The sequence below is a fragment of the Maniola jurtina genome, chromosome 21 (assembly GCF_905333055.1).
Source record: "Maniola jurtina chromosome 21, ilManJurt1.1, whole genome shotgun sequence".
Classification (NCBI taxonomy): domain Eukaryota; kingdom Metazoa; phylum Arthropoda; class Insecta; order Lepidoptera; family Nymphalidae; genus Maniola; species Maniola jurtina.
In genome coordinates this window covers 8,666,232-8,692,727 of record NC_060049.1, presented here as the reverse complement: position 1 = coordinate 8,692,727, position 26,496 = coordinate 8,666,232, and the positions used below count along the sequence as shown (strand labels likewise).

The following is a 26,496-nucleotide window of genomic DNA, read 5'->3' as shown; positions in this document are numbered from 1 at the left end:
TAGTATATAAAGACGACACGTACCCATGCTACTTTAATCTGATAAATACAATGCTGAAGCATAATGACGAAATAAATTATAAAAATTTCCATCCAAAATTAAAAAAAAAAGTCAAAGTTTTCATGACCCTAACGTGCCATAACTCACTGAGATCGTTGGCCATCTTTAGATAGGCCAAGGCCAACAATTTCAGTGAGTTAGGGCACGTTAGGGCCATGAAAACTTGGACATAAAAAAAATTAAAATTTTGTATCGAAATTTTTATAATTTTATTCCATCATTTTACTTCAGCATTGTATTTATCAGATCAAAGTAGCATGGGTACGTGTCGTCATTATATAATAATTACCAAACACCCTGTATAGTCTCGCAGCGTCGCAACCAGTTTATTCGCGAAAAGTGACAAAACGAGTGAAGTCGCCAATGTGATCTTAAGCATAATATTATGTTGTATCCACTAGCAATAAAACTTCCAGATGTCACTTGCAGTAAGTCAATCTCTGCAAGTTTTTCATTGGAAAGTGGCTGCTGCAATTTCTTGCTGAATTTTTTTTCTGCAAATTTTATTGCTAGTGGACACTCCTTTATAGTTCGCAAATCGCCTAACGTTATATGGAATGTTGCTCTCATAGAAATATGTTTAAAGAATGTTTGTACTTTTATATCTAGATGAGGAAATTGATGTAAATAACAAAAACAAAAATGTATGTTTATATATTTTAATGTTCACGACATTAGATAAATAAATTATGACTGGTTAACTTTTTTTGCGTTTCATTTCACACACATCTGCGGATAATTGAGCTGACCACAATCTATGACTAAAATAAATGGACAGGTTTAAAAGTAATGCTGTCTTCTTCGTTAGGGAAGATTATGAAAAGTATAGCAGAATTTTTTTATGCCTGTCAATTTAGTGTAGTTCAGAGATTGTTTACAACCTTATAAGTATAACCGCTTGACTGAAAAAACTCATGAGGTAGGGTGCGATTTGCGGGAGAGTGACAGCGAAGCTGAGTTCATTGGTTTTTAGGGTTCCGTATCCCCTGAGAAAAAAGAAACCCTTGTCTGTCCGTCTGTCAAGACTCGTCAAGAGAATCAAAACCAATAGGGCACTTCCCGTTGACCTAAAATCATACCAACCCTGTAGGCAGGTAGCAATTTCTTATAGCACAAGTAAAGGGATAAAATCAGAAAATGTTGAATTTGTGGTTACATCACAAAATTAAAGTGTTAATTCTTGTATGATGGTATGGAATCCTTTGTGTGACTTGACCTTTAATTGAGTTTTTCGTCAACTGTCACTCTTGCATCCCCCGTTCTAACTTCTACCTCACGAGCAGTCTCAGTTAAACGGTATACATGTCGCAGGTATATTGTCAAAGCCGTGATATTACAATGTTGAAAAAGAATTGACCAAATCAGAACGCTTGTCGTCTCCCACTGCCAACTTCACTCATAATATACCTAGATTTTTATAATTCCACTATAATGACCCCATGACATTATAAATGACACTAAAATCAGACCGTTAAATTGTATGAAATGAAGTCAATTGACAATCTACCGTTTAATTATAATATCACTAGTGAGATTGTAATATCACGGCTTTGACAATATACCTGCGACTTACATATAGCCCAGTTTACAGATAATTTAGCTGTCCCAAAAATTATCGTCTTCCGAAGTTTTTGGTAATGATATAGGCGAGTTTTTACCGCCTTCGGACATGCTGTTGTAATAATTGTCTACATCTGCAGAAAAATCATCCAGATATTCTTCTTGTCTATCCTTGTCGATTTCGGATTCTAAATGTTCTTTGACCAATTCCAAATGCATATCGACACTAGATAATTCTTTATCATTATCAGCATCAAAAATCGCGTTTAAAGCATCATTATTGGTTAATTTAGTAAGTTTCTTAAGTTTTTTAGATTCTGTTGAACTGTTATTGTCTTTAGGACTCACCATAACAGTAATTTGTGTAGATATTTTTGGTTCCTCGTTTTCATATTCTGTTTTGGTATTAAGTTCTCTAGAAGGTGATTCCGTTTTTTTTGGACTATTATTTTCTTTGGGACTCATAATAATAGTCATTTGTGTAGAAATTTTATGTTCTTCGTTTTCATTTTCTGATGAATCAATTTCTCTATTATCTACTGTACTTTCGACAATTAGTAAAATGTCTTGTTTTGATTCAGTAACACCTATGTTGTTAGTTTCACGTACATGTTCAACTTGTAATGTGAGTTCGTTTTCATTAACGATTGCAGTTTCTTCTAAATTTTCTATTTCTGCACTATCAATTATATTTTTAGAAATATCTAATTCTGTTTGATTAGGTGTACTCGTTTCGAAATTTTTATTAATATTTTGTTTTAAAATTTCCAATTCAGCTTGTTTATTATTTCCGGCATTTTCGTCTATATCTTCTAAATTTTCCATTTCTATATTTTCAGGAATATCTAAATCTGTTTGATTAGGTTTACTCGTTTCGGGATAAATTTTATTAATATTTTGCTTTAAAATTTCCAATTCAGCTTGCTTATCTTTTATTTTTCGGATGATTTCTCGTTTATTCTTTTCGATTTTCAATTCACTGCTTTTGTCGCTTTCTGGTTTTTCTATCGAGCTAGGAATATTAGGACTTTTGGTTTGAGAATTACCGTTATTTTGTGAATTTGGAATGGAATGAAAATCATCTTTTTCTTTTCTCTTCTTTGTATTTTGAGTTTGGTATAATTTCCTAAATTCTGTTAACGGTTTTTCCAGGTAATTAACGTTTTTTTCTTTCGGTTCTTCAGTATCTTTACAAATTTCGGCATACGGTGCCGGAATAGGTTTTATTCTTTGGACAACTGAGTTCTTGTTCTGGAAATGTGTTTGTCCTATGTCGAATTTACTTTGGTACTCGCGCAGATATTTGTCGAAGTCCTTCTTTAGATTTTCCGTTGACTTTTCGTAGTCAAATGTGTCATTGGATGCTACGTTTTCTGTTATTTTTATTCTGTGTAATGTATGACTTGGTTTTAATTCTGCAAATAAGGAAAATATATTTAGTATGTACATATTAGTTAATAAATGAGGTAACTTTAGGTATTCTATGATGTCCATCTAGGTCTTTCAGCCGGCCTCGTCGCCGCTGGCTAGCTACAGATATGTCAAGGCACTTGTGACTCGCATAGTATGGACGTCGCAGTATGTGACCGAACGAGACTTGAACTCTGCCTACGATATCTAATTCGTGCCGCTTTACTCGTTAGTCGTTTAGCTGCTGATGTACCTATAGTACACGACAGCTCGACATGTCAATCGAGGTATGAGGTAGAGAGACGACCCGCACGTCACCCGCGCTATTCCGCACCCGGTTAGCGCGGGGGCTGTGCGGATGTGCGGTGCATCCCCACCACGATTGCCATCTCGACCTGTCGCGTACATAATGCCTGGCAAACAACGTGAACGTGAGCATTGACGCGATTGGCTGCCGAATGGCAGGTGCACGCGATTGGTTGATCAGTCGGCGCGAGAGCAGGCGATTGGTTGATACGTCGACTTTCGCTTCCCGGATTCGGCAACTTTCTCCCACTACGTCGCTTCAGGTCCAAATTCTTTGCCGGACACTATACTTGTGTTTATTTTCTAGACTGACCCAAATCAAAATTGAAGCCCATTCCAACTTACCTAATTGGCTAACACTTTTCATCATGGAGTTTTCTGCTAAGACCAGATTCTGTCGTTCCTCCCTCAACTCTGTCTGTCGTTTCCTAAAGTCCAAATACGACTTTTCCACAGCCTCAGCCTCTATTTCCAGTTTTCGGAGCCGCATTTTGGCTTCACGTAAGACCGCGTTCGGACTTTTGTCTCTCGGCACCGCTGGTTCTTTTGTTATGTTACTGAAAACCAATTTCTAGATCAGTGCATCTTTTATTTATTTCCGACTACGGAAAACTATATGGAAGGGTTATGATTTTAGCAGTCTATGTATGTAGGTTTGCATAGCGGTGGGAGACATAAATATGTCTCCCACCGTAGCTCCTAAACTACTGGGCAGATTTTGATGAATGGGGTGTCAATCGATTCGTTATTATGGTCCGGGTGACAGGCTACATTTTATACGAAAGCGACCCGACGGATGTTACATCCCAATGACGGATTTTACATTGTTACATCCAAAAAAGCGGGGGTCTCCAAAATTTTTTTTTGCTATTGTAGCGAGCGGGATATCAAATGAAAGAGAAAAAAATTTTGGGTTCATAAATATAAATATACTTAGTACAATTTAAAAAACACTGAGTGTCAGAAAAAGAATTTTACTATATCTAGTAGTACTATATATAGATAGATCTAGAATCTAGATAGATGATAGAGAGATAGATGCTATCTATCTCTATCTATCTAGCGGGTAGTAGTCTGGTTTTAGTTGCGGCGTAAAACCGCGAATCGTACCTATTCCTTATTATTAATCGTACCTAAAGTTAATTTACAGATTGTAAACAGTCGGAAATTAACCCTGGGCCTACCACTACGGCAAAGAAGTCAAAGTAGGAATAACTTACTTTTTTAACTTTTCCTTAGCCTCCCGCAAAACTGATTTCGGACTTTTCTCCCTTGGTTTATCGAACGCTTGTATTATCCGTTGAGGCCTCTCCCTTGAAAGATAAAAAAGATACTCATAAAAAAATTCGCTTCACGTAAAAACACCGTTGCCAGAGTTAAGCCTCGATAGCTCAACGGTTGAGGAGCGGACTGAATTCCGAAAGGTCGGCGGTTCAAAGCCCACCCGTTGTACTATTGTCGTACCCACTTCTGGCACAAGCTTTACGCTTAAATGGGAGGGAAAGGGGAGTACTAGCCAGGATTCGCATGGCTAATATTCTTTGAAAAAAAAAAAAAAAGAGTGAACTAGAGTCAGGGAACTTTCGGTTTGATCCTGAATCGACGATATGTCAAATGTTACGCTATGGTGATGTGTGATGAAAGAAAAATAGGGCTACTATAAGGCTACCTGCGTCAAATGTATGATAACATTTGACGCCTGCCAGTGACGTCGAAGCCTCGATCATGCCTAAGCGTTTTGATAGACCTTGTCATCCAATAAAATGTTAAGTTTACCTAGTATTTTTCTGTAGAGTTGTACAATTTGTTCTATTAGCATTTAAAAGCTGGGTTGTGCGAGTGCTCCCGTTTACTTCAGCATTGCCTGAAATGGAGTATTTTTTATGAATCACAAAAACCGGTCAAGTGCTAATTGGGCTCCCAGATGAAGGGTTCCGCACCATCTTTGAAAGAATAACACTTTAATTTTTTTTAATTTTCATGGCGGTCGTTTTGAATTTTTTATTACTTGTTGTTATAGCGGCAATAAAATATTCATTCTGTGAAAATTTTAATTCTCTACCTATTATGGTTAACGAAATATAGCCCGCTGATAGAGAGACGCACGGACGGGTGGAGCGACGGCTTAGTAATAGAATCCCGTTGGCAGCTTTCGGGTAAGGAACTCTAAAAAGCAAAAAGGCAATTTTTGGTATGTACCAGTAGATTCTTGTGCGCTGCGTTGTTCAGGCGCGCCGTGTCTCGGATGGGTGTGCGTAGACAGGCGTCGTCGTAGAGCCCGCCAGGTGCTTATCAGATGCCTAATGATTCAAATACGTTTATTTTTCATTCAAATCAACACCTACCTACTTCGATTTTTTTCAGCTTTTTACTAGTTAGTTCGCAACAGGTACAATATAATATGAGTGATTATTTACTGATCTATTTGATGATATCACTTAATACTAAGTTCCAAATATAGAAGGACCACTACGCAAGTGTTCAATTTAAACAAATAGTGATTCTTGCTACGACGCAATAAAGTGCAACGTAGCCCAGCGCTGCAGCCTAAAATTTAACGAAAGCCTCTCTTTCTATCACGTCAAATCTTGTCTCTCTCTCTCATAAGAGATAAGCGTTACGCGAGAGCCGCCAAAGGGCCGGCCGCTGTAGGTATATTTCTTTTCAGTCATTTTGATCATGATTCCTAGGTAAATGATTTATGAGCGAAAATTAAAAAATCACCTGTGAAATCACTGTTAAAAAAATAGTATCACCAAATGAAAGTGATTTAAAAGTAGCATACATGCTCGTCTTCACAACTATACATTTACCTTCTAGTATCGATATTCCGGTCCCTCAGAACGCCAATGAAAGGAAGTGCATCCCCCGGGAGTAGAACCCGCGGCTCGCTGCTGCGGAATACGTTCAGTTCCTCTCCTGCGCCCAAGCGGCAACCGAATGCATTTACGCTTGTAGTCAGATTCATTCTAGAATAGAATAGAATATTTTTATTCAAATTAAGTTTTTTAAATGCCTTTTTGAACCGGAAAAAGCATTCTATAACGTTAAGCACTAAGCAGTGATCGGATTATATGTATATACTTAAAGTTCCCTCAATGCTTGAAGACCAAAGCATCGAACATAGTGACATATGGATCAGAGACATGGTTCAATCAATCAGCCTGTTTGCGTCACTGCTGGACATAGGCCTTTCCAAGAGCACGTCATCAAACACGGTCCTCCGCCTTTCTCATCCACCCGCTCCCCACCACCTTCTTCAGGACATCGGTCCAGCGGGCTGCATGTCGTCCCACGCTGCGCTTCCCGGTACGCGGTCTCCACTCCAGAACGCGTCTGAGATTCTGATTAGAAATTATGCATAACAGAGTTAGACACACTATCTTACCTGTTCGCCGAGAAATAACTGTTCCCCATGACAGAGGGCGCGGTGCGCGGCCGGGAGTTGGTTCCGACGTGGGCCTGTAAACGCTCGCGCTCGCTGGACAGGGCGTCTATGTGCTCCCGTTGCTAAAACATTGAAGGGAAAACTTTTTTACTGCCGCTGTGATTTGAAACACGATGAATTGAAGAAGCGACAGTACAAGATAAAGTTAAACAACACCATTACTACCCAGAACTGCCGATAGATAGCGCTAGTTGTATATAGTAAAATTGTTTTTCTGTCTCGGTATACATACTACCTATGTTTATATTTTATGAACTCAGAATTTTCTACTCTTTCTTTCTTTTTGATATCTCACTCGATAGGTTAGCAAAATAAATCAGAGATCTCCCCACATTACAATTAGTACTTCTTTCTAAAAGTGGAATTACTTTACCTGTCTAGCGAAAATCTTCAACCTATCATTCTCCTCACGAAGTTGCAACACCTCATCGCGGTTACAAGTGTGACAAATATCACAATGGTTACTCTTAACCGCCTCACTGATGCGGTTATAACCATCACTAAGCCGGTCGTCGCACGTGCCACAGTCGGGATCCGAACCCCGTATATGTGTGGCGCTGTCTTCACGACCGCTGGTCATTGATCTGCTGTGCGAACGACTCAGTTGGTGGTAGATTTCGTCCAGGTTTGACTGAAAAAAAAAACCATTTAAAATTCAAAATATTTTTATTCAATAAAACTTTCACAAGTACCTACTTTTGAATCGTCAAAAGCATGTACTACTGATTCGGAATGCCTTTCCTACCGAAAAAACCAGCAAGAAACTCGGGGGTTGCTCTTTTCAAAGATTTATACAATACTAGCTGATGCCCGCGACTTCGTTCGCGTGGATGTAGGTTTTTTTTTCCGGCATAAAAAGTAGCCTATGTGCTAATCCAGGGTATAATCTATATCCATTCTAATTTTCAGCCCAATCCGTCCAGTAGTTCTTGCATGAAGGAGTAACAAACATACACACACACACACACACACACACACACACACACACACACACACACACACACACACACACACACACACACACACACACACACACACACACACACACACACACACATACAAACTTTCTCCTTTATAATATTAGTGTGATTATGCCATGTACTTATAAAAGTAATTGAAATCCCGCGCATTGCTGGAGCGAGCTGCAAATCAAATCCACTCTCTTTTATCCTTTACATAATCAACTGCAACTTTTAGAGAGCAACTTAATAGATTCAATATACTTTCTTAGCATAACCATTTTATCTCTAAGTAGGGTGTTTTACAGTTTCGTCTTTATCACGTTGTTTTATTTTATGATTATGCTGTTATTTCATTGATCTACGTAACCTAGATATGCATACAACTTACTCATCCTTACCTGACTAAAATTAACATTCTTCTGTTTCTTCAGATCATTAATCACCTGACTCCCCTTCAGTCTATCGTCATCATCATCACCTTTAACACCAACACTGTTATTCATCACCCCATCACCCAAATCCATCACTGTGCCTCTTTCTATAAAACTTTTAGACTGCAACTTAGTAGATTCGATATATTTTCTTAGTATAACCATTTCGTCTTTCAAGGTATTATAATGGGTTTTTAAGTCAACAGTTTCGTCAATGTCATGTTTCATAATTTTGCTGTTTTTTTCGTAAGTGTTTTTGAGGATTTCTAGTTCATCTCTTTCTTTGTTGATGCTGTCTCGCTCTCTCTTCATGGTCTCTAACTGGCCTTCGAGTATGAGGAGTTCTTCAGATATTTGCTTTCGCATTTCTTCGCCACGCTTTTTGAGTATTTGCTCCGCTTCGCCAAGTTGCGTTTTTATACTGGATTCCTGGAAAACAAATAAAATTGGAATAATTATATTTTATGCTACAAATGCGCAAAGTAGGAAATTGTGGTCAAGGCTCGACTTTTAATACCAGAGACGCTTTTAGACTGCAACTTAATAATAAAAAGGTTTTTAATACAAAGAGTTTAATTTCAATGCGCACATACATATTATATCTAACAACGTTATTAAATATAGTATATTTTATTTTGTAAGTAAAAACAATTGGCACTCATTTTGGCGACATACTAGAGAGAAGTGTCAAACCATGCAATTGAATAGCGTTACATTACTGTACTTGTGCGATAATAAAATATTACCACACGGTTTCTGTAGGTGGCCATGTGGGGTAATATTTTTAGGGTCCACGTGCAGTAATAGTATCCTTTCCACTTTTGGCAGCGTTATAAAAAAAGCTAATTTGCAAGATATGTATTGAAAACTTATCACCTTTTCCGCGAGTCTTTTCGTCTCATACTGCACGTCTCTCATAGCCAGCGTCAGGTGTTCGTGCTGGTCCCGCAGCGCTCGTGCTAGCCCCCAAAGGAACGTCTTCTTTTGATTCACGCTCCTTTCTAGCTCTTGTTGTCGAACTTTGAATGATTCCTCCATCTTTAATTTAAGGATACATCAAAATATTATAAAATAATCAAGATCAACCAATCGCCGCCAGCTCACTACTGAGCACGGGTCTCCTGTGATATCCCGGCCACATTAACGGCCAACAACGCGATGTTCAACGGCGTTTCCCGTTAAATGTAGATGTAGCCACGATCAACGTACAACCGCATTCACAATACCGTTTGGCGTTAGACGATTTTAAGCCTCATTCAATTAGCATTTATAGACGTTAGCCGTCCAAGTGTGGCCACTCACATTAACGCGTTGATTATCTATTATTAACGAGTATGTAGCCGCAACATTAGATTGAGAAGGGATTAACCACAGTGTACCAATGAATTTGATGGAAATATTACGTAATTCCTGACTGTCTGACTAATTATATTAACGCCCAGCCCAAACCCTTGTAAGAAAACTGAAATTTTGAGGTTTGCGAACTCTTTTGTTGATCTTTGAGTATAATAAATATTATTTAAGGTACACTGATATCAATTAATATTCTGAAAAATACATTAGCATAGTTTAACTAGGTACCTATAGTGCGCGACAGGTCGAGATGGCAATCGGGGTGGGGACGCCCCGCACACCCGCACAGCCCCCGCGCTAGCCCGATGCGGATAAAGGTGCCCACGCACTTGAACTGCGCTGCAGCGGAACTGCGCGTCGCGTCAGCGCCCCGCACGATATTCTCCCCAGCGACGCGCGTACGTCACTGCCGCGCGGCGCGGCTGGAGAGAATATCGTGCGGGGCGCTGACGCGACGCCCAGTTCCGCTGCAGCGCAGTTCAAGTGCGTGGGCACCTTTAGCGCGGGTGATGTGCGGATGTGCGGGACGTCCCCCCCTCTCATACCCCCGTTGCTATCTCAATCTGTCGCGTACTATACCTCCTCCTTGCATTTTTGTAGCTGTAAAGCGTGATTAGCTATCGATCTTTTGATCTTTCTCTCTTCCTCTTCCTTTATCGTTGCCACTTCGGCCTCGTATACTGATTGTACTTGCTGGAACATCTGGAGAGTTAAGTTACTAAATTATATACTTCTCATAAAAAAATCGGTGAAGTGCGAGTCGGACTTGCACACCAAGGGTTCCGTACCATCGTACAAGGAATAGTACTTTTTTTTTTCGTGGTGGACATTTTATAATTTTTATTATTTTTCAATTTCTATTATTTTGTGTTATAGCGGCAATAGAAATACCTACATATTGTGAAAATTTCAACTCTCTACCTATTACGGTTCACAAGATACAACCCGATGACAGACGGACCGACAAACGGACGGACGGATGGACAGCGGATGCTTAGCAAAACAAGGAAAATTTAGGCATAGTTTGTCCAGTTATTAATAAATTATATTTAAATGCACCTCGTCAATTAGACCTTTTTCCATCACACTAACGCTGTTCATAAGTGATTGAATGTTCAGTGAATTCATGCTCGACTTTTTTTCGTTCTGCAATTTAATAAATCATTATTTTTAGGGTTCCTTGCCTCAAAAGGAAATTCTAAGAACTAGAATCATAAAATCTGGCAGTCATTTTGACGAAATTTGGTAACGAGATAGCTTGCCTCCCGGAGATGGACATAGGGATCTTTAAAATATCTAAATCCAGGAGAAAAAATCGTCCCCAAACTGTCCCAGTTAAAAAAACCACTGTAAATGCCCATCCGGCATACTACTAAGCACGCTCATCCTCTCAGAATAAGAAGCCTTCCACGCTTCATGGGGGTTGGTAGATTTTACACACATTTGAGAGTATTATGGAGAACTCTCAGAGTCGAACCTGGGACCTCCCACTTATAACCACAGTGATCACCACGACGCCAAGGGGTGTTAATAGTAATTCAAAAAATATACCTACCTTTTCCATCCTCATTTTTCTGTTTTTATATTTCTCTTTCAGTCGTAGTAATCTGGTTTGGCAACTCTTACAGAAGGCATAGTGTTTGCATTTGTTGGCATCGCCTCTATGAATGCGCTTCGCAGGTTTGTCATACGACTCGGCGCTTTTGACGCTCGAAGACAGGCATTCGTCTGATGTAACAACTGAATGTAGAAATGTAGTAAGAAATTATCAACATCATGAACATACCTATATAATCAATGAAAAAAACCTGCCAAGTGCGAGTCAGACTCGCGCACCGACGGTTCCGTACTCACTTTTTTAGTGATGTAACCACAAATTCGCGGTTTTCGGGTTTTTTTCTTTACTTGTGCTATAAGATCTCATGATTCTAGACCAACGAGAAGTACCCTATAGGTTTCCTTGACAGACACGACAGACGGACAGACAGACAATAAAGTGATCCTATAAGGGTTGTGTTTTTCGTTTTGAGGCATAGAACCCAAAAACAGAAAAATTTAGGTCAAGAAACCCTCATTCAAGTCTTATAAATTTAGCCGACATCCAAAAAGGAGGTGGACCTTCTCAATTCAGCCCGTTTTTATTTTAAACTAAAACGTCCAGCGCCATCTATCGGCGTTTACATATAGCTCGTCGTCACTCACTGGCTGCGTAACTCCTATTATAGCACTCATCAATCTTTACTCAGTGAACACTCTCAAACAGTGACCAAGTGCCCCAAGCCTTCGAAAGATGGAAACTATTTCATTACAATTTATTTGAAAAGGCAGGCTGAGGCGTTTCTAGCGAGGCGAACTCGATGCCTATATGTCCGCCTGGCCCCAAATATCCCTAGACAGAGACAGGTGGAAGGAAGAAAGGGAGGCCTTTGCCCAGCATTGAGACAATTTGGGCTAACAATAATAATAATACTTACCATCTTCCATACAATTTGGCTCCTTATGGTACATAGGTATACATTTGAGAATACAGTATAATAGCGGTGATTCCCCACCCTTGTATAAATCTACAATTTTAGATGCATGCACAGAATCACATTTTATACCTGAAAAAATAAAGTCAAAATCATTAGGGTATTCAAAATAGATTCCATTGTACATTCTTTGATTGTTAATTGTTGAATTATTAAGATAGTTGATGTAAGATGATAAATAAAAAACTTAAGCAAGTACCTAAGGAAACTAATTTAATGAGAAGACTTCATAGTCTTGTGGTGAAATTAGTTCAATCTCCACTTAAAAAATTTAATTTCTTTGGAACAACTCAGCATTAGATAGATAACTTACCTAAATAATTTAAAACAGACCATACATCATTCTCATGAAACCTTAGCCCGGACATATTTGTATCTGCTGTTTCCCTGAAATTCCTCGCAAAGTCAAACACCATATTAGCCAGTGGTATTTCAGATACAAACACTGAGAGGCTATAGCTGAATTCCTGAAAAGTTTTAAATCATAACTAATTTCACAATGAGGTAAAGTTTGTAAGTATGTTTGCAGGAAGTAATCTCTGGAACTATTGAACAGATTTTGAAAATTCGTTCACCAGTAGAAAGCTCCTCCGTACTCCTGAGTAATAATATAGAATTTTTTTTTTGAAAAAAAATGAGAGATCCTGATGAAAATTATTGTAATGAGCTACCCATGCGAAGCTTGGGCGATTCACTAGTGCATTATAAAGTAATATGCCTCCATAAATTCTTTTAATGTATTCATGGGTAAGTTTGTATTTAAAAAAATGAGTCATCTGAGAACTGGCAATATTTACTAGATACCTATCTCAAATGTTTGAATATTTCGCTTTATTGTTTCATAATCATACTCTGCAGTGTCACAGTTCAAAAAAAGCTTGGAACAAAAATTGAAAGAGCATATTGTATACTATAGGTATAGCGCATAACTGAGGAGGCATCTGTGGTCGTGGAGCGATTCAAGCAGGGTGACTGTTGTCACAAGTTGATGAATCACTAAGCTCTTGCACACAAAAGTAGAGTAGGAAAGAGGAGTCATTTTTTAAATTGACTACAATATATTATACCTTAAGAAAGTTAGTAAATAACCAATCATGTTCTAACTGCCTTTCTACCAAGGATGTATGAGGGATATGTTAGAAACCTACATAATATTAGGATTGCTTCATTTTCTTACAAAGACATTTGATTGCACCTATTATACTGAACTTTTTTAGCTTAGCCTATTTTTTTCTGCCAGACCTAAGCAAAGCTAAGCTGTTGTTAGGTGCAAAATGTGTTAGTACTAGGTAGGTACTTACTAATCTAAGCAAATATTCAGCTATCAACATGTTTAACGCTTGGTAGGCCAATTCCAAACGTTGGGTGAAATGCTTCTGGCAAGCCGGTGGCGCACCTAAAAAGTTGAAAAAAGAATACTTAAGTACCTAAAATAAAAGTATATACTTAGGTAATAAAATTATAAATTGCTGCTGTAGTACCTACCTATCTGTGCCATACAGATCACTAGAGTTAGACAGACATATTTTGCAAAAAGACTAAAAATATCTCATAACATAAAAAGTAGCTAATGAAAAGAACCTCACAAGATGTGATTACCTATGTATGTAACAGTGAACTTGTATATACTACTACTTGTATGTAACTAACTTTCCTATTATATTTTGATTGACTCCGAAAGCTCAGATATCCTACCTGTTTCAGCACTTTTTAAAACATCAATGATATGTCCTCGCAAATAAGCTCGCAAGTCGTTCAAAATACCATTTTTTTCAAAAAGCTCAGTGATAAACTTTTGGAAGTTCTCTGAACACTCAGAATCATTGTTATCAGCACTCCGATAAAAGTTTGTGGTTTCTTCTTCACCAGTGCAACTCATGGTGTAAGTTAATTGAAAGTTTACTTTGTTTAAAGGCCAGTTTTTAAATATTTTATTTCTTCAGTAAACGAAAATTTCAAAATTCCCAAACATCTTGTTTGACATTTTTTTCTGTTGACACATCCGGTTGCCAACGCCACCAGAATTTTATGTTTCTAAACGTTTACTAAAAACAATTTTTTTTCTAAAAATGGTATTTTATTATACAAGTAAATTAAATAAATGTTATCTTTTACAATTTATTTTAATTTATTTTCAGTAAAAAATGAAATAATTTTGTGAGAATGTTATCCTCCTTTTTGAAAGTCGGTTAGAAATGTAGACAATATTCAAGAGAGGAATGTCCATATAGACCTAACGACTATTTCGAATCATTACTCAACAGTCCCTGTGGCGCAGAGGATAGCGCGTTGGACTTCTAATCCAAAGGTCGTGGGTTCGATCCCCACCAGGGATGGGCTTTATTTCTTTTTTGGTTTTTTATCCATTAATTATTTTTAATTTAGTTTATCTCAGATCAGTTAAAATTGAATTAGTTTAAAAAACCAGGCACCAGCCATCTCAACAACAGTAGAAGATCAAACCATGCAGGTATTTATAATATCTCTAGCTATGCACCTAAAAATCTTGTAAAAGTCAGCTGCAATGTATTTTTATCAGGAGGTGATGCAAATGCAAGTGCTCCAATGGGTATTATTTTTAAAATAAATATTTTTATAAAAGAGTTGTTTAACTTCATTATACTAGTTAGGTACCTACCTATTCCTACTTCAGTTACTTTTCTTTAGAAATAAGTGCGCTTCAGACCTCAGTACCTGTAGTGTATTATAAATTATAATATAAACACACAAAAGTGCGAAATTCCGTGTTTAAAAAAAGAAGGCTCTGTTCGCTTTTGTCATAGAAATATGCTTGTTTGAGGGTTTAGAGCACAGTTTAGACCAAAAGCGTAAAATATTTATATTAAATGTTTGTACCCGCAATATTATTGGCAGTCAGCACTCGGGAAAGATTATTTATTGTTTCTGCGATTTCTGCATCACTTTTTACAAAAAAATATTTTTTTGATATTAAATATCGTATCCATATCGTATCGGATAATGTGAAAACGCGCTGATAAAGCAAACTATGCACAGTTCGATAGCTGTGGTTCGATAGAATGACTATAAAAATATCGATACCTATATCTAGACTTTTCTTCTTATTTTGTTTTGTATGGTTTTGTCATGGGTTTTGTGGCTTCGGTTTTTGTTAGATCGTTGCATTCCCAAGAACTAAGAATAACACAACGACACGACTAAAATTTTTTAGTCTGTGGTTGTGTAATGCTGACATGTCATTTGTCAACTCAATAAACTGTCACTGTCATTTGTGAACAACAGTCAACAGGAACAAAATAAAATATATAATTACATAGCAAAGAGTAGATAAGAAATGAAATAGAAGAAAACAAGTTAAAAAATTAACACAAAGTTAAAAATTTAAGAATAATTGATTAATTAACAAACATGAGGCGTCGAGCAGGAGTTGGTGCGATACATAAGCAGCGGCTGGAACAAGAGAAATACAGGGAAAAAGGATCGGAGATCCAGGAAAACCAATTCCAGCAAATGTCCAAACAACTGGAAGTTTTCAGGTAGATACCGAAAATACTTAACTCATTACCACTTGTCTCTAGAGAGTAAGAGTTAGACTGTTTACCAGAATCATATAAAACAAGAATGAACCTATGAAAAAATTTGCTATTCGAAAGTGAATTTACCACTAACTTTGAACAAAATTTAGTCCACAAAGGTTTGAGTTACAACTTGACCTGTATTTCACGCAGTGAAGCTGCAAGATTTCTTCTAAAATGAACTTCTTTCTAAAAAATGAACAGTTTCATTGTGCCGTGGGCTATTTTTTACTTTAAAAGGAGCATTTTAATGATATGATCAATATTCAGCTCAAACCTCAAACTGCTAGGTATAGAAACTTGAGTTTGCATGGAGGTTCTCTATTTAAAATAGAGGATTTTGAGAAATTCCAATGAGATCCTTATCCAAATTAACATGGACAAAATCATGGGGAAAAAACTAGTATCCATCAAACAACCCAAACATCTGGAGACAAAAACTTTTTTCCCCTCTCTTGTAAAGTTGCTAATTTTGACTTACATGGTGTTAGAACTTAAGTGATTACTTTCACAAATTGGGAACAAGTTTGAAAATTAGTATTTGGTCATTTTCTTGTTATAGAGAAAATCTTGAAGAGTTTGCAACAAAACACAAGAGCGAGATAAAGAAGAACGCACAGTTTCGACGCCAGTTTCAGGAGATGTGTGCAGCTATTGGTGTTGACCCTCTAGCTTCTGGAAAAGGGTTTTGGTCGGTGTTAGGTACAATTGTTGAAGCGCCTACAGCTTATTCTCGGCAAATGCACTTTGTTGCGAATAGTTTTATTAATGTTGACAAAGACCATAAATAATTGTTTATCCTAATGTATTTTTGTATTGTATATATTTTGAATTTAAATTAATTAACTACATAACTAATATATATTTCATGTATTAAATTCAAATCTTACTTATCTAAAATCATAAATTTGTTATCTGTTTGCAATGTCAGTTCATACAACATATTTTATTTAACAACCCTCAATTTTGTATATTTCCAGATTGTCATTTTACGTTTTTATAATCTTTTTTTGTTCTCTTCTCTTTGTTAAAAAACCAAAACGGTCTGCGCGCCAATAAATTCATTTTTAGAAGAAATATCTTTAATTTATCATCCACGCATCAACAATTGGCGACCGTAATGTAACAATACGAACCTGTAAACTACAAACAAAAGGAGACGACCAACAATAATCAAGAAATACGCAATTGCAACTTGGCGGCTACTCGACGATCCAGCATCGTGTTACAATCATCTGGTCAGAGCAGCTCAAGCCGGGAAGGTGATCGTATTTCTGGAATTGGAGGACATCTGCGCTGAAGTCAGCACCGATCAGCATTCGCATCCGTGCCGGCCTATTCAGATAAGTGCCCTACTTTTCCTACACATAACCCCTTTTGTTTCATCAATATCTCATTCCTAAATACTCATTCCTACAAAATATCATTTAAATCGTTTCTTACCTAAAGGCTACTATTAAAATACACTGCGATTAGAGTGAAATAATACCTTAATTAGTGAAATAAAACAGTTTTAAATCAAAGTACCTACGTCATCATCGTAACTATTGCATCATATTTTATTGTTGTTTTTTTTTTCGCGCCGGAGGCTCTTTATAGATATTTAGTGTTTTAAACAATTAGATATTATAAGATTAAACTCGAAATACATATTTATCGCTACCTAACTAGTAAAAATATGCAATAATTTGTTTGTTAGTTTATCATTGTAGTTTTAACATTTATACCTACCGTAACTAGTCAAGATTAGTACCTATCAAAACTCCTTTGCTTATTGTACTGAAATAAGTACTCAAGGTCAGTGTGCCGACGATTTCAGCTTGGCTGGGTACCTATACCTACTCACGACGCGACGTGGCGTGGCGTCCGCGAGCTACGCAGCGCGTTCCACGGAGCTGAGCTGCGCTTGCCGGTTCACAGGTGACACCAAAGAGACTATACAAGGAGCGTGAGAATTTTTTTATTATTTTAGTTATTAGTTTTGGAATCATTCGAGTAACAAATATTATACAAAATGACTAACGTTAACGACAACAAAGGTGATTTAAAGAGCCTATTAACAAAAAGAACATCAATTAAGGGCCGTATCACAAAATTTAAAAATTATGTCGATAATATTTCTAAAAAAGAAGTTTTAACGGCAATTCAAATATCCGAATTAACAATTAAATTAGAGAAATTTCGTTTACTTTCGGTTCAATACGAGCAGTTGCAAGATTCAATCGATGTTTTAAATTCAGAAAATATAGCTTTTGAAATCAACGAACGAGATGCCATTGAGCAGGACTGTGCGACATGTATGGCTATAGCTCAAACTATTATTAACGAATCAAATAGTCATAAAGACAGTCACGATCATAGCAACTCGTCCTTGTCTCAGTGCCATCGCGAACACTATGAAGCTGAGTTTAAGTTACCGCAATTGCAAATTAATAAATTCGATGGTGCCTATTTTCGGTGGCTTGAATTCCGCGACACATTTTTATCGCTTATACACAACAACGAGCGCATCAAGCCTATTCATAAATTTCATTATTTGGTATCGTACTTAGAAGGTGACGCCGCTCGTGTCATCGCAAATCTTGAGGTTTCTGCTTCTAACTATAATGACGCGTGGCGCTTATTGTGCGATAGGTACGATAACAAGCGACAACTTATTAATCATCATTTAAATGCTCTTTTTAAAATCGAAACTATGACACGCGAGACTGATCGTTCATTACGCTTTGTGGTGGACACAGTTACTAAGAACTTACGTGCATTGTCCAGTTTGGGTCAAGCTACTGAACATTGGGACTTAATGATAATTCATATGATTTGCTCAAAATTAGATCCACGTACACTTACTAAGTGGGAAGAGATGCGTAATTCTTTGGATGATATACCCACACTTACACAATTTAATAAATTTTTAACCGATCGCGCAGACATTTTAGAGACACTTAATCGCAATAGATTGGAGAGGTCTAAGACATCATTCACCTCTTCACGCCCTGCTACAGGTCAGAATTCTAGCACTAGTATTCAAACAAAATCTTTTACTTCACTAACTCCAAATAACAATATTAAAGGTTGCGTTATATGCAAAGGTGACCATAGAATATATGATTGCGCTAATTTCAAGGCCAAGAGTATAGAAGAAAGAAAGGCTGACGTACAGCGACTAAAGCTGTGCATAAATTGCCTCAGATTAGGCCATAATCAGCGTAGCTGCAGGCTTGGTCCTTGCCGAAAGTGCAAGAAATTCCATAATAGTTTTTTGTGTGATCAAACAGCACCGTCTAATTACAACAGCAATGATTCTACAGACACTACCGAAACAATAGTCAATTTTTCTAGACAACCAGTCAATCAAGTCATATTGTCTACAGCCATAGTCGAAGTTACCAATCCTAAAGTTAACAAATCATTAAAGGTCCGCGCTTTACTAGATTGCGGAAGTCAATCATCTTTTTTAACCAATCGTTTGAAAGACATTCTAGGTCTCGAGTCACAGCCTATTAATAAAATTAACGTTGTAGGTATTGGCAACAACTCTTCAAACTTCATCACTGAGAGTTGCATTGCACATATTAGTTCAATACACCAAGATTATAACGTTGCTTTGACTTGCTATATACTCAAAGAGTTGACGGGTTCGATTCCTGCTGCTCCTATGAATTTACAAGGTTTTAAAATTCCAAATAATTTGAAACTTGCAGATCCTAATTTCGACATTCCTTCATCCATCGATGTCCTCATTGGTGCAGACCTCTTCTGGGATGTCCTAGGTAATGATACACTTACCTTAGGTCCAAGATTTCCAAAATTAAGAAACACAAAATTTGGCTGGATAATTGCCGGTCCAATTTGTACAAATGTCAATATGTCCAACAAAATTCAATGCAATAAATCAATACTAAAACAAAATGAAGAAACAGAAAGTGTACATGAACTATTACCAAAATTCTGGAACATTGAAGAGATTCCAAACAAAACATGCCTTACTAATACAGAAAAGACCTGTGAACAACATTTTGTATCCAATACCACTCGATTGTCAAGTGGAAGGTTTTGTGTTCAACTTCCACTCATTGATACACCAGATTGTTTAGGTGATTCCTATGCCATGGCTAAGCAGCGATTTCTAAATTTAGAAAAGCGTTTTAGGAGAAATCCGCAGATCAAAGAACAATACGTCGAATTTATTCGCGAATATGCTGCACTTGGTCATTTAGAAGTTCTTCCTATAGCTAAACCACCTGAACTATCCTATTTTTTGTGTCATCATGCTGTATTCAAAGAGACAAGCGAGTCGACGAAAATTAGAGTCGTCTATGACGGATCAGCCCCTACCCCTTCAGGCTACTCGCTCAATGATATTCTGATGGTGGGGCCAAATATCCAGGATTCACTCTTTGCTATTTTAATTCGAGCCAGACAATATAAATTTTTACTAACAGCTGACATCGAAAAAATGTATCGGCAAATTGCATTACATGACGATAATCAAAATCTCCAATTAATTTTATGGCGAGAGCATGAAACGGAACCAATTAAAATATTGCGTCTAAAAACCGTAACGTACGGTCTAGCGAGTTCAAGCTTCTTAAGCACACGTTGTCTTTGGCAATTAGGACACGAGTGTACCGACAAATCAATCGAAACAATAATTAAAAATGATTTCTATGTCGATGATCTCATTACCGGAGCTAACACCGAGGATGAACTGATACATATTCAAAATTCGGTATCTAATACTCTTAAGTCTGGATGCTTCAACCTTCGGAAATATCGATCCAATTCCAAATCAATTTTGAATGCCATAAATCCAGAAGAAAAATTAAGTATTAGTTCCTCCACTTCCACTTTAGGACTTGGGTGGACTCCGGGGAATGACAAACTTCAGATATCATTCCAGATCCCTGACGAATCATCAAAGGTAACCAAACGTTTAATCTTGTCCTTTACATTCAAAATCTTTGATCCATTGGGTTTGATAAGTCCATGTGTCATTTTACCTAAAATGCTCTTGCAGTCTTTGTGGCTTCAAAAAATTGATTGGGATGATCCCGTACCCAGAGACATACAACATGCTTGGGATGAATTTTCCAATACATTGCCAAGTCTTGCAAATTTCGAAGTTCCTCGAAACGTACTTTGTGACAATCCCACAACAATAGAACTTCATTCATTCAGCGATGCTTCACAAGGTGCGTACGGGGCTTGCATTTACATACGATCCATCAACAATGAAGGTATCAGCGTAAAATTATTATGCTCTAAATCTAAAGTATCTCCAATGAAACCAACTACAATACCTCGTTTAGAGCTCTGTGGAGCTCTCCTGGCGGCTAAATTATCCAAAACCGTCGTCGAATCTCTTCGATGCTCGGTTTCGCGTCAGGTGCACTGGTGTGACTCTACAGTGGTTCTTGGATGGCTTAATACTAACTGTCGAAAATTGAAAACATTCGTGGCGAATAGGGTCGTGGAGATATCCGAAACAACAGATATATCTTCATGGCGCTACGTGCCCACTGCACTTAATCCTGCAGACTATATTTCTAGGGGCATTACTCCTATGGATATAGTATCTAGGCAGATGTGGTGGCATGGTCCCGAGTTCTTGCAAAAACCAGAATCAGAATGGCCTGTTCTTCCATCACAACGCATTGAGGAGAACCTACCAGAAACTAAAAGCCTTTCAGCTGCGGTAGTAGGCATTCCAGATTCTATTATAGAATTTGAACGTTACTCAAAATTATCAAAATTACAAAGAACTTTTGCATACATAAAACGGTTTATTCATAATCTACGACACAAAACAAACAAACTCACAGGCAGTTTATCCTTAGAAGAATTAAATGATGCATTTTCAAATCTTTGTGCCATAGCTCAAGAACAATCTTTTCCAAAGGAATTTAAATTATTAGCAAGTGGAAAGCCAATTAGCAATAATTCTAATATTATATCATTGACACCTTTCTTTGATAAGGATGCAAAATTAATACGAGTTGGTGGCAGAATTGACAATTCTAACTATGATTTCAACAAAAAACATCCTATTTTGCTACACTCAAGTCATCATCTTACTAAATTAATTTTCGAACAATACCACCTTCGTCATATGCATGCTGGACCACAGCTATTGCTTGCATCAATCCGTGAATCATTATGGCCAGTTAACGGCAGACGCCTTGCTAGAAACACATTTCACAACTGCGTAACATGCAAGCGCCATCAAGGGAAGGCAATCTATCCCATAATGGGTAACTTACCCATCCAAAGAATTACACCTGACTTTCCATTCAAAACTGTGGGAATAGACTTTGCTGGTCCATTCTATATCTCTAATAAGAAGGGTCGTGGGTCCAGAGTCATCAAAGCATATTTGTGTTTATTCGTATGCCTAAGATTCAAATGTTTACATTTAGAAGCTGTCAGTGACCTAACCAAAGAAGGTTTTTTACAAGCGCTACGCCGATTTTCGTCTAGACGTGGAAAACCTGCGGAAATATTTTGCGATAACGCGGGAAATTTTGTCGCGGCAGCCAAGGAAATAGGCAACTTTTTAAAGGCCAATAAACAAACTATCATTGACTCTGCAACTGAAGAACAAATTAAATTCGTATTCTCACCCACGTATAGTCCCCACTTTGGTGGCATTTTTGAGGCTGGCGTCAAATCCGCTAAATACCACATCCGTCGCGTCATGGGTAACACCCATCTAAATTTTGAAGAATTAGGAACATTATTCACTCAAGTCGAGGCTATTTTAAATAGTAGACCTTTATGCCCCCTGACATCAAATCCTACCGACTACCTCTCCTTAACTCCGGGGCACTTTCTGATAGGGCGGCCACTTACTTCGTTGCCATCACCTCCGCTACAAGATTACAATCCAAATCGCCTTCGACGCTATGAAAGACTCGAACAAATTCGCCAGCACTTTTGGCAGCGATGGCAAAAAGAATACATCTCAGAACTTCAGCAGCGATCAAAATGGAGAACGAAGTCAGCAAAACTAAAAGAAGGAGATCTAGTACTTCTAATAGAGGACAACTTACCTCCACTATGCTGGAAGCTAGGAAGAGTTTCCCGATTATTTCCCGGATCAGATGGAGTATCACGCGTCGCTGAAGTAACTACATCCAAAGGCACCTTCAGAAGACCATACGTAAAACTTTGTCCACTACTTACCTGTGATGATCCAGAAAGTTGAAAGCTGCACTTTCCACGGAGGGGAGGATGTTGAAGCGCCTACAGCTTATTCTCGGCAAATGCACTTTGTTGCGAATAGTTTTATTAATGTTGACAAAGACCATAAATAATTGTTTATCCTAATGTATTTTTGTATTGTATATATTTTGAATTTAAATTAATTAACTACATAACTAATATATATTTCATGTATTAAATTCAAATCTTACTTATCTAAAATCATAAATTTGTTATCTGTTTGCAATGTCAGTTCATACAACATATTTTATTTAACAACCCTCAATTTTGTATATTTCCAGATTGTCATTTTACGTTTTTATAATCTTTTTTTGTTCTCTTCTCTTTGTTAAAAAACCAAAACGGTCTGCGCGCCAATAAATTCATTTTTAGAAGAAATATCTTTAATTTATCATCCACGCATCAACAACAATAACGTTATTACTATTTCTAATTTTATAAATTGTTTTAATTGTTTATCTCATATAATAACAAGTGTAAATTAAAAATTTATGACACCCCAGACAAGTGACGGTTACACTAATAACTAGAAAAGAGCTGATAACTTTCAAACGGCTGAACCGATTTTCTTGGATTATAGCTAAGAACACTCTCGATCAAGCCACCTTTCAAACAAAATAAAAACTAAATTAAAATCGGTTCATTAGTTTAGGAGCTACGACGTCACAGACAGATACACAGATACACACGTCAAACTTATAACACCCCTCTTTTTGGGTTGGGGGCTAAAAATAAAAGTCCTGACTCACTGACTGAGTCTTTAACAGTGCTCTCTCCGTCACTCGTTTCATACAATCGTAGTTCCAATTTCATTTGAATATCAAGCAACCAAAGTCCATGAAATTTTGCAGACATATTCTAGAAACTAATATCTGTGTCTGTGGTGTTTTAGATTTTTCCAAAAATATGTAGTTTTAAAATTACAGGGGCTCAAAGATTTGTATGAAAATTCTTAAGACCGCGTAACTTTGAAACCGAATATTTTAACAGAAATCTGGAAAACCACAGACATAGATATTAGTTTGTAAAATATGTCTGCAAAATTTCATGGACTTTGGTTGCTTAATATTCAAATGAAATTGGAACTACGATTGTATGAAACGAGTGACGGAGAGAGCCCTCTTAACACCCAGCCCAAATCCTTGGACTTGCACGTGAAAGATTTGCACTGAACGAAAAATCCTATCTTACTGAGTCTTCAACATCTAGCCTTCAAGATGAAATAGTCCACAGAAGCTCTATAAGGAATAAGGCTGAATTTTTCTGAATTCTCACAAGGGCATAGCCGCAAGCGGTCACTAGTTATTCATAGTTGTTTAAATGGACTATTACTTTAATATATTTAACAATGAAACCTTAAGCAATGAATAGGCACTACATTTTTTCTTCATTGTAGAAGTTCAAGTTTTTTTTTGAAGTTTTTCAAAATTTTAGTTTTTTTTACAAATCTCAGGGTTTGAACTCACAATTAAATTATTAATAGGTATTTTTAAGCATTTACACTGCTGTTACAGAACATCTAATCTGAATCTTTGTCTCTTTTGCTAGGCATTGGCGACTTTTACTATGAACTTGGCGTGCAAATAGTAGAGGTGTGTTTGGCGACAAATCACAAAAACGGTGGACTCATCACATTAGAGGAGTTAAGGACCAGGCTCATAGCAGCGAGGGGCAAGGCCAAGAAACACCAGGACATCACCAATGAGGACCTGTTGGCTGCTGTGAAGAAACTTAGGATATTTGGAAATGGGTAAAGTAGTAACTTTACTGCCTCTGTGATTTCCATAATAATTAGGTACTGTATCTAATTTACAAAGTTCTCGTTAGCATGTCCCTTCCACCATATATGATGACTAATGTCACTTAGCATACATTAAAGACTGTAGATAGAAAAAAGGGTGTGTCTGCCGATTTTTGAGATATTGAGTTATATGCTTTTACTGTAGGACTTATTTTTTATTTTATTACTAGCTGATGCCCGCGACTTTGTTCGCGTGGATGTAGGTTTTTTTAACAATCCCGTGGGAACTCTTAAATTTTCCGGGATAAAAAGTAGCCTATGTGCTAATCCAAGGAATAATCTATCTCCATTCTAAATTTCAGCCCAATCCGTCCAGTAGTTTTTGCGTGAAGGAGTAACAAACATACACACACACACACACATACAAACTTTCGCCTTTATAATATTAGTGTGAAGTGTGATTATTAATACAAGCTCATAACTTATTTGGCCGGTTTTTTCATGTATTGTTTTACCTTTTGTTAACAGGTTTACAGTAGTTCCAATAGGTAAAGGGAAGTGGCTCGTCCAATCAATACCTGGCGAGTTGAACTTGGACCAAACATTAGTATTGCAAAAGACAAGCACATTAGGCACAGCTTGGGTGTCCACAAGCATTCTTATTGACGATTTGAAGTAAGTTTTATTTTATTTTATCAATTACCAGTTAGCTCTTGCACCTGGTGGCAAGTGATGATTCAGTCTAAGAAGGAAGGAGACTAACTTGGAAGGGGTATGTGTATTAAACCAAAACACCTTTCAAAATATTACACTTTTGTATGATACATATCTCAACTCCCAAGAAACTGTCTCATACTATAAACAGTCGAAAAAACCAGTATTATACAAATCTATTTCTGCATTTATGTGACTGCAATATCTGTGTGTACACCAATTCCTAAAAAACTATGTTTAGTACATAATACTATACTTAACTATACTAAGTATAATACTTAGTATACAATATTTAGGGCCGATTTTTCAATCTTCAAATAAAGTTTTTTAAGCAATTAAATATCACTCACTTTAATGCGGATTGCGGATTTGGCTGAAATTTAGAATGGAGGTAGATTATAGCCTGGATTAGCACATAGGCTACCTTTTATCCCGTAAAATTGCCCACAGGATTCACAAATCTATTGACTGGAGGTAACTTCGCGGGGCGCAGCTAGTTCATTTATAATTCTTGTTTTCAGCTGGAGTGAAACCAGGGCAGAAAACGCCCTGAACCACATGGTGAAGGAAGGTCTCGCTTGGGTTGACACTCAGGACCGTAACGAAACCCTCTACTGGTTCCCGAGCATGTTCTCCGAGTGTGTAGCCGCTTCATGAAAAAAAATATTGTTGGTACTATTTTGTTTATAATACAAGGTGTAAAGAGAATGCTAGCAAAAACTTAGCGTTATTATTATATATACTACCTAAACACAATCCAATGCCAGTAACCTTACTAAATAAATTGCCTTATTTTTTCGTTTTAGTATTTTTCAAAACCGCAATGTATAGCGTGCAAAATTCGAATCATTGCCCTACCTGTGACACGGCATTGACTCTGAGTGGAATATTTACGCTACGTTCGTTGACCTCTAGCGTCAGTCGGAGTTTTATTTTTCATAGCGTCAATAGCTCAACCGGTAAAGGAGTGGACTGAAAACCGAAAGGTCGACGGTTCAAACCCCGCCCGTTGCACTATTGTCGTACCTACTCCTAGCACAAGCCTGACGCTTAGTTGGATAGGAAAGGGGAATATTAGTCATTTAACATGGCTAATATTCTTTTTTTTTTAACTTTTAAAAAATACAGTTTTTTTTTTTGAGTTTTTTGGTAATATCTTATCAGTAATCATCAGTATTCTCACCTGTCTTCGTTTTTGCTAGCGT

General features: G+C 37.3%; 3 protein-coding genes and 1 non-coding gene across 5 annotated transcripts; 3 read left to right on the top strand and 1 right to left on the bottom strand.

Annotated features, from left to right (window-relative positions):
• Positions 1 to 293: 293 nt before the first annotated feature.
• Positions 294 to 14,075, bottom strand: LOC123876406. 2 transcript variants are annotated; one of them, XM_045922647.1, is made up of 18 exons: positions 13,757 to 14,075; positions 13,363 to 13,457; positions 12,375 to 12,528; positions 12,005 to 12,133; positions 11,086 to 11,270; positions 10,590 to 10,676; positions 10,110 to 10,232; positions 9,054 to 9,215; positions 8,145 to 8,606; positions 7,158 to 7,415; positions 6,725 to 6,846; positions 6,150 to 6,305; positions 5,536 to 5,636; positions 5,113 to 5,200; positions 4,557 to 4,649; positions 3,682 to 3,893; positions 1,634 to 3,035; positions 294 to 1,364 (listed from the first exon to the last, which is right to left on the bottom strand). In XM_045922647.1, exons 1-17 carry the CDS (start codon positions 13,938 to 13,940, stop codon positions 1,657 to 1,659), a joined length of 3,990 nt encoding a protein of 1,329 aa, XP_045778603.1. In that variant the 5' UTR covers positions 13,941 to 14,075; the 3' UTR covers positions 294 to 1,364; positions 1,634 to 1,656. The 2 variants fall into 2 exon arrangements, with proteins under 2 accessions (XP_045778603.1, XP_045778604.1); XM_045922648.1 differs by lacking the exon at positions 10,590 to 10,676.
• Positions 14,076 to 14,324: 249 nt separating this feature from the next.
• Trnar-ucu lies at positions 14,325 to 14,397 on the top strand. The gene has a single exon. It is a non-coding gene; the product is annotated as a tRNA-Arg (tRNA).
• Positions 14,398 to 15,305: 908 nt separating this feature from the next.
• On the top strand, positions 15,306 to 26,243 carry LOC123876422 (vacuolar-sorting protein SNF8). Its single transcript, XM_045922677.1, has 5 exons — positions 15,306 to 15,576; positions 16,178 to 16,317; positions 24,385 to 24,586; positions 25,106 to 25,252; positions 25,813 to 26,243. Exons 1-5 carry the CDS (start codon positions 15,449 to 15,451, stop codon positions 25,946 to 25,948), a joined length of 753 nt encoding a protein of 250 aa, XP_045778633.1. The 5' UTR covers positions 15,306 to 15,448; the 3' UTR covers positions 25,949 to 26,243.
• On the top strand, positions 16,659 to 23,093 carry LOC123876402. Its single transcript, XM_045922642.1, has one exon. The coding sequence runs from the start codon at positions 17,630 to 17,632 to the stop codon at positions 22,817 to 22,819; it is 5,190 nt and encodes a 1,729-aa protein (XP_045778598.1). The 5' UTR covers positions 16,659 to 17,629; the 3' UTR covers positions 22,820 to 23,093.
• Positions 26,244 to 26,496: the final 253 nt, after the last annotated feature.

What these genes read in the sequence shown, in the direction of transcription:
- LOC123876406 (XM_045922647.1), bottom strand. Translation starts at nt 13,940, where the DNA reads ATGAGTTGCACTGGTGAAGAAGAAACCACAAACTTTTATCGGAGTGCT. An exon ending in TTTAAAAAGTGCTGAAACAG is followed by an intron (nt 13,458 to 13,756) that starts GTAGGATATCTG and finishes TCAACTTTTTAG; the next exon opens with GTGCGCCACCGGCTTGCCAG. An exon ending in ACTCTACAGAAAAATACTAG is followed by an intron (nt 4,650 to 5,112) that starts GTAAACTTAACA and finishes TTATCTTTCAAG; the next exon opens with GGAGAGGCCTCAACGGATAA.
- LOC123876422 (XM_045922677.1), top strand. Translation starts at nt 15,449, where the DNA reads ATGAGGCGTCGAGCAGGAGTTGGTGCGATACATAAGCAGCGGCTGGAA. An exon ending in AGGGTTTTGGTCGGTGTTAG is followed by an intron (nt 16,318 to 24,384) that starts GTACAATTGTTG and finishes CTCTTTTGCTAG; the next exon opens with GCATTGGCGACTTTTACTAT. An exon ending in ATTCTTATTGACGATTTGAA is followed by an intron (nt 25,253 to 25,812) that starts GTAAGTTTTATT and finishes TCTTGTTTTCAG; the next exon opens with CTGGAGTGAAACCAGGGCAG.
- LOC123876402 (XM_045922642.1), top strand. Translation starts at nt 17,630, where the DNA reads ATGACTAACGTTAACGACAACAAAGGTGATTTAAAGAGCCTATTAACA.